The 7,917-nt window shown below is 51.4% G+C and overlaps 1 protein-coding gene across 1 annotated transcript in view; it reads left to right on the top strand.

Annotated features, from left to right (window-relative positions):
• FCHSD2 (FCH and double SH3 domains 2) overlaps nucleotides 1-7,917 on the top strand; it is an 86,412-nt gene that overhangs the window by 69,731 nt on the left and 8,764 nt on the right. Inside the window, exons 7-10 of the mRNA XM_015418253.1 lie at nucleotides 2,720-2,854; nucleotides 5,212-5,295; nucleotides 5,452-5,629; nucleotides 6,288-6,508. Of these exons, the coding sequence (XP_015273739.1) occupies nucleotides 2,720-2,854; nucleotides 5,212-5,295; nucleotides 5,452-5,629; nucleotides 6,288-6,508 (618 nt within the window). The remainder of the gene's footprint in view (nucleotides 1-2,719; nucleotides 2,855-5,211; nucleotides 5,296-5,451; nucleotides 5,630-6,287; nucleotides 6,509-7,917) is intronic.

Here is a 7,917-nt window from a genome sequence, read left to right as displayed (position 1 = left end):
GTGCCCTCAAGTCGCTTCCGACCCACGGCGACCCTATGAGTTAATAATCTCCCAGACATCCTACTCGTTAACAGCCTTCCTCAAGTCTCGCAAACTGAGGGCCGGGGCTTCCCTGACTGAGTCCATCCATCTCACGTTGGTAGATCCAGGTGGGCGGCCGTGTTGGTCCGAAGCAGGAGAACAACGTTCAAGTCCAGTGGCACCTTCAAGACCAACAAACTTTTATTCTGGGTCTAAACTTTTGTGTGCATGCATACTTAGAACACAACATAAGAAAACCTAAGAGAAGCCAATGTTGGATCAGGCCGATGGCCCATCCAGCCCAACACTCTGTGTCACACAGTGGCCAAAAATACCAGGCGCCACCAGGAGGTCCAGCAGTGGGGCCAGAACTCCAAAAGCCCTCCCACTGTTGCCCCCCTCCCCCAAGCACCAGGAATACAGAGCATCCCTTGCCCCAGACCTAAGAACATAAGAGAAGCCAATGTTGGATCAGGCCAGTGGCCCATCCGGTCCAACACTCTGGATCACACAGTGGCACAAAAAATACCAGGTGCCACCAGGAGGTCCACCAGTGGGGCCAGGACACGGGCAGGACACCAGAAGACCCTCCCACTGTTGCCCCCCCCAAGCATCAAGAAGACAGAGCATCCCTTGCCCCAGCCCAAGAGTTCCTCTCTATACCTTCTGGCTAAGAGCCACTGATGGACCTGTGCTCCATATGTTTATCCAATTCCCTCTTGAAGTTGTCCATGCTTGTAGCCGCCACCACCTCCTGTGGCAGTGAGTTCCATGTGTTAATCACTCTTTGGGTGAAGAAGGACTTCCTTTTGTCCGTTCTAACCTGACCGCTCAGTAATTTCATAGGGTGCCCATGAGTTCTTGTATTGTGAGAAAGGGAGAAAAGGACTTCTTTCTCGACCTTCAGTGAAATGGAAGCTACCAGTCCATACATATAGTGTGTGTGTGTGTGTTGTTGTTGTTGTTGTTGTTGTTGTTGTTGTTGTTAACCATTCAGTCGTGTTCGACTCTTGGGTGATTCTATGGGCCGGCGCTCTCCACGTTTTCCCATCTTGTACTGTTTCTTTGAGTCGTTCCATGCTCAGGCCGGTGTTGACTTTTATGGAGTCTAGCCACCGTGTTCTTTGGTGGCGCGGTTTCCTTTTGCCGCTAACCAATCCAAGCATCATTGCTTTTCCTAGTGAGTTCTTCCGCGTGACATGGCCAAAATAAGTCAGTTGCTGTTTTGTGATTATTCCTTCCAATGGCATGTCCGGTTTTATGCACTCCAGTACTTGTTTGTTTGCCACCTTTGCTGTCCAGGGAATGCACAGGAGCCCTTCTCCAGTGCCACAGCTCAAAAGAGTCTTTCCTCCTGTCTTGCTTCTTCTCGGTCCAACTTTCGCAGGCATAGGTTGCTACGGGGGACACAGTAGCACAGACGAATCCGCCTTGGGTTGCTAGGCCGATGTCCTCGCTCTTCCATATCTGGTGCATGGTCGTCATTGCTGTGCAACCCAGCGAGATTCGACATTTTATTTCTGGACCGCATTCACTGTTTTGGTTGATCTGTGATTCTAAGAAAGTGAATTCTTCCACACATTCAATCTCTGCAACATCAAATGTGCCATGTGCAAATTGTAATGCTCTAATTGTAATTTTATTGTTAATAAGTTATATTGGCTGTTTTATTGATTATTTTTAGATGTACTGCATTAATCTTTACTGGTTTTTAATTGTTGTAAGCCGCCCTGAGCCGCTTTGGCGAGAGGGCGGGATAAAAATCTAATAAATAAATAAATAAATAAATAAAATGCCCAGCAGGAACTCATTAGCATAATAGGCCACACCCAACAGCAGACACTCATTAGGATTGGCTACATTAAGGGTGTGTGGCCTAACATGCAAAGGAGTTCCTGCTACAAAAAAGCCCTGGGTTTTGACAACAAACAAGGTAAACAGAATAAGAAGCAAAAGGTGGGTGTGGCTGGATGAGCACACTTCTGGTAACATGGGGGTGTGGCCTAATATGCCAATGAGCTGTGCCGTTGGGGTGTGGCCTAATATGCTAATGAGTTTCCGCTGTTGGGTGTGGCCTATTATGCTAATGAGCTCTTGCACACCCAGGGAAAGGCTGATCGCCACGTTGGGGGCAGGAAGCAATTTTCCTCCAGGCCAGTTTGGCCAGGGATCCTGGAGGTTTTCTGTCATCTTCTAGGCGTGGAGCAGGGGGTGGGGGGGTATTTGTGAATTCCCTGCGCTGTGCAGGGGGTTAGACTAGATGACCCTGGAGGTCCCTTCCGACTCTATGATCCTGTGATTCTATGCTTGTTATTCCACTTTGGTCCTTGCATCTCTCGAACAACTTTATTATGCTGTATGCTAATTTGCTGCTCACCCTCTACCTACAGGTATGGACTAGTAACTTCCATGTCACTGTATCAGAAGAAGTCTGTGTGCACATGAAAGCTTATTTGTCCCCCCTTTGTGTCCAACACGTGTCAATTTTCTCTTCTCCTGAATTTTCCTAGTAATGCACATGGTCTGTGTATGCTCTGGCCTGGCTTTGGGTACCACCAAGTCTTCTAGTCCTCGACGAGAGCAGAGCTTGGACTTTTAAAATCTTTCCTGATTGTAGGGGGGGGGGGGAATAGGTTTTTGCGTGTCATCACCGGTATAATCCAGGCCGCTCACTGTCTTTAAATATCTTTCCTCTTAGCTGAACATCGATCCGGACAGAGAAGAAGGGGAAGAACTGGAGGACGGCCTGGACGCGTTCGACGACAGCAGTTCCAGTCCTTCGGGGACCCTCCGGAACTATCCCTTGACCTGCAAAGTTGTGTATTCGTACAAGGTATGCAGAATGTCAGCGTCCGGCCAGGGGAGCCAACGATCACACAGCCTCCCCGTGACCCCACATTCCTTGCCCGTAGGGATCGGCTGCCCTGTAGGGTTTATAAAGAGGGAAGAAACCTGTAGGTTGGGGTTTCCGGGCACTGCACAGAAGACAAAGCTGAGGAGTTGCACAAAGCCACCTCTTGCGTGCCGCTATGGCAGGACTCATCTTGTGAAGGGGGGTGTGTGTTTCCTGTCCCCTTTCAGGGATACGGGAGAAGCGGGACACCAGAACGCCATTGAAGACAACGGTGGTAATAACTGGGAGGAGGAGAATCCAGATTACTTGGAGGTCTTTCGGAGGGGAAAGTGCAGGAAGAAGAGGGAAAGGAGTAGGAGGAGATTGGATTTATACCCCGCCCTTCACTTGGAGTCTCAGAGCGGCTTACAAACTCCTCTCCCTTCCCCTCCCCACAACAGACACCTTGTGGGGTAGGTGGGGCTGAGAGAGCCCTTTCAAGGACTGCCCTTGAGAGAACAGCTCTGGGAGAACTGTGGCTTGCCCAAGGTCATCCAGCAGCTGCAAGTGGAGGCGTGGGGAATCGAACCCGGTTCTGCCGGAGTGGTGTTTGCCCACTTAACCTCTCTGTGGCTGCTCATGATTCCGTCCAGCCTCTGTGCCCCCCTCGCTTGGCTTCTCCGACGTTCCTTCCCTGCTGTCTTCCTGGCGTGATCTAAGCCAATTTTCCTCCACGTGGTTTGCTCTCTAATGAATGATCTTGGTATTTGATAGTTCACTTTAGCATCCAAGATTCAGGGGCAGCATATTGGCAGCAACAGATTGCAGAAGTAGAAATTAGCAATTACTTAGGGTGTTGTTTTTTTAAAAAAGCCTTACGATACACATCAGAGTTCTAAATCCTATTCAAGCCTTGCCTGGAACCAGAAAAGGTTCTGGGAGTGTGCACATGAAGCTGCCCTATACTGAATCAGACCCTGTATCCATCAGGGTCAGTCTTGTCTACTCAGACTGGCAGCGGCTCTCCAGGGTCTCAGGCGGAGGTCTTTTGCATCACCTCCTGCCTGGTCCTTTTAACTGGCGGTGGCGGGGACTGAACCTGGGACCTCCTGCATGCCAAACAGGTAGTGATGGGCGGGGTATAAATCCAATCTCCTCCTCCTCCTCCTCCTCCTCATTTTCCACATGCAGCTGCTGGGTGGACTTGGGCCAGTCCCAAGTCCTCTCAGAGCTGAAGAAGTCTCAAGGGCAGTCTTTGAAAGAGCTCTCTCAGCCTCACCTGCCTCACAGGGTCTCTGTTGTGGGGGGGGGGAAGGGAAAGGAGATTGTAAGCCACTCTGAGACTCCTTCCGGTAGTGATGGACAGGGTATAAATCCAATCTCCTCCTCATTTTCCACATGCAGCTGCTGGGTGGCCTTGGGCCAGTCACAAGTTCTCTCAGAGCTCTTCTCTCAAGGGCAGTCTTCGAAAGAGCGCTCTCAGCCCCACCTGCCTCACAGGGTGTCTGTTGTGGGGAGGGGAAGGGAAAGGAGATTGTAAGCCACTCTGAGACTCCTTCCGGTAGTGATGGACAGGGTATAAATCCAATCTCCTCCTCCTCCTCATTTTCCACATGCAGCTGCTGGGTGGCCTTGGGCCAGTCACAAGTTCTCTCAGAGCTCTTCTCTCAAGGGCAGTCTTCAAAAGAGCTCTCTCAGCCCCACCTACCTCACAGGGTTGTCTGTTGTGGGGAGGGGGAGGGAAAGGAGATTGGAAGCCGCTCTGAGACACCAAGTGAAGGGCGGGATATAAATCCAATCTCTTCTTCTCTTCTTCATGGTATGTTGGTCCCAATCCGTATAAGGCTCTGAAGGTCAAGACCAGCACCTTGAATTGTGGTTGGAAGCAAATTGGGAGCTAGTATAGATGGGCCAAGACCAGTGTTCCCTCTAAGCTGAGTTCGTGTGAGCTACTTCACGGTTTTTTAGCCTCCGGCTCACATACTTTTGTCTCCGCTCGAAAAGGAGGGCTCCTGAGCCAACTAAGTTATGCAGCAGCCAAATCGCTCGCTCACAACTTTAATACTAGTAGCTCAAAAAGTAGAATTTTTGCTCACAAGACTCCACAGCTTAGAGGGAGCGTTGGCCAAGACTGAATTGATACGGTCCCGATGACAGTTCTGGCTGATCTCCGCAGGGAACAGATGTGGGGTCCCACACTGGGGGAGCCTCCACGGGTTAGCATAGCCTATCCTGCTTAGGGGAAGGGGATTCGGGTACTTGACCCTCCTTGCGTGCAGATTCATTCACCGTATTATAAACAGTGTTTTTCCGAGACCACAAACGTTACGCCGCCCACCCCCCGTCCTTCTTCACAGGCTTCCCAGCCCGACGAGTTGACCATTGAGGAACACGAAGTTCTGGAAGTGATTGAGGATGGAGATATGGAAGATTGGGTAAAGGTATCATTTAGTTTTTCCTGTCGTTGTGGCATGTGTGGAAGGGGCAGCGGCGGGCGGTGGGTCCTCTTTGAATATATCTGTGTATATCTGTAGCTCCTCTTAAGGGAAAGTGGCACGGAGATAATCAAGCGTGCTGATCTCCTCAACCTCCCGCAGGCGCGGAATAAGACCGGCCATGTGGGTTACGTGCCAGAGAAATACCTGCAGTTCCCGACGTCCAACAGCCTCTTGAGTATGCTGCAGTCGCTAGCGGCCTTGGACAGCCGGTCCCACACTTCGAGCAACTCAACCGAAGCCGAGCTGGTTTCGGGAAGCCTCAACGGGGACTCCAGTGGTAAGCGCCAGCAGGGTCGGATCTTCTGGGCGTCATCTATTAGACGGTGGGGTTTAAAAAAAAATAAATCCAGCCCCATTCTTTCCTCAAAAGGTATTCAGTGCCGTTCGCAAAACGGATGGAGCCATGTTGGATCAGGCCCATGGCCCATCCCGGTCCAACACTCTGTGTCACACAGTGGCCAAAACCCAGGGGCCATCGGGCGGTCCACCAGCGGGGCCAGAAACCCAGAAGCCCTCCCACTGTCACCCTCCCAGGCACCAAGAAGCCAGAGCATCACTGCCCCAGACATAAGAACATCAGAGAAGCCAGTGTTGGATCAGGCCAATGGCCCATCCAGTCCAATACTCTGTGTCACACAGTGGCCAAAACCCAGGGGCCATCGGGCGGTCCACCGGCAGGGCCAGAGCTCCAGAAGCCCTCCCACTGTTGCCCCCCAAGCTTGAGTGTTGGGATGGCATCCGTGTTTGCTGGAGTCCCTGGGACAATAATTCCCGAAGTCCTTTTGGGTGTCCTCCGCTTTCCAAACGCATAAGGCCGGGGTGGACAAAGCAGCCATGCGGATCCCGTCAGAGGTGGTCCAGGAAGCACGTCCCGCCTAGACTTGTGCGTATTCCTCTGAGCTCTCGCTTCACGCCATTTGCTCTTTCTCTTCCAGTATGTTTCGTAAAAGCACTTTATGACTACGAGGGCCAGACGGATGACGAGCTGTCCTTCCCGGAGGGAGCCATAATCCGCATCTTGAACAAGGAAAACCAAGACGACGACGGCTTCTGGGAAGGGGAATTCAACAGCCGTGTTGGAGTCTTCCCCTCCGTGTTGGTGGAAGAGCTGACAGCATCAGAAAACGGGGAGACCCGGTGTGTTGCGGATACTCAGGTACATAAGAACATAAGAGATGCCAATGTTGGATCAGGCCAAAGGCCCATCCAGTCCAACACTCTGTGTCACACAGTGGCCAGAAACACCAGGGGTCATCAGGAGGTCCACCAGTGGGGCCAGGACACTAGAAGCCCTCCCACGGTTGACCCCCCCCCCCAAGCACCAAGAAGACAGAGCATCACTTGCCCCAGAGCCCCTATCTATACCTTGTGGCTCATAGCCACTGATGGACCTCTGCTCCATATGCTTATCTAATTCCCTTTTGAAGCCGTCCATGCTTGTAGCCGCCACCACTTCCTGTGGCAGTGAATTCCAAGTGTTAATCACTCTTTGGGTGAAGAAGGACTTCCTCTTATCCGTTCTAACCCGACCACTCAGCAATTTCATGGAGTGCCCACGAGTTCTTGTATTGTGAGAAAGGGAGAAAAGGACCTCTTTCTCTACCTGCTCTTTCCCATGCATAATCTTATAAACCTCGATCATGTCACCCCTCAGTCGTCTTTTCTCCAAGCTAAAGAGCCCCAAGCGCCTTAACCTTTCCTCATAGGGAAGGGCAGAGCTGTGCCGCCTTCTTGAAGAACTGTGACTGGGCTGTTTCTAGTGTCCTTCGTTTCATGGCATGATTTGTAAGGGAATGCTAGTTTGGTGTAGTGGTTAGGAGTGCGGACTCTAATCTGGGAGAACTGGGTTTGATTCCCCACTAGGGCTGGGGGGGGGGAATAGGGGGGGGAATATGCCGGTATTTTTCAGATTCGGGTAAATCAGACCCGAAAAATATCGGTAAATGCCAAATTTCTCCAGTAAAATACCAGTAAGGTATTCGGATTGGGGCTACATTCGGTATTCCCGAATATATTCGGGTCCGATTTACACCACCTGAGGGAAAGGAGGCCTTCTTTCCCTCTGGTAGTCCCTACAGATTTCCCTGTCAATTTCATTCCCTGCCAGTCAGCGGGGAGTGAAATTGACAAGGGAAATCCGGGCTCTCTGCCTTCCCTTCACTAGCTGACAGATTGTAGCTGGAGGAGGGCAGGCAGGGAGCCCAGGCATGTTTACAATGCCTTTCGTTCCCTCCCCGATCTCGGGGAGGGAAAGGCATTTAAACATGCCCCCAATACACACACTTCCCCGGACTTCTCCACAATAGCAGAGAGGCTCAGGGAAGGAAGGGGGCATGTTTGCCTGGCTGCCCTCTGTCTTCCCAGCCTGCGCACTCTTGCTCAGCAAAGCATCTGATTGGCCACTGAAGACCTGGTTGGCTGCAGAGATGAAAATAACGTCGTTTCAGTGGGCAGCCGTGTTTGCTGCAGTCTTTGCTTTAATCCCTCTCACCCCTTTTTCCCCAGCGTATTTTTAATTCCCCCTCTTTTCCCCTGTACTTGGGCCTCGTCTGTGTGTTCCGCTCA

Source organism: Gekko japonicus, unplaced genomic scaffold, assembly GCF_001447785.1.
Source record: "Gekko japonicus isolate JY-2015 unplaced genomic scaffold, Gekko_japonicus_V1.1 scaffold3521, whole genome shotgun sequence".
Classification (NCBI taxonomy): Eukaryota; Metazoa; Chordata; class Lepidosauria; order Squamata; family Gekkonidae; genus Gekko; species Gekko japonicus.
Note: the sequence above shows the minus strand (reverse complement) of the source record. Positions and strands in the feature narration are given on the sequence as shown.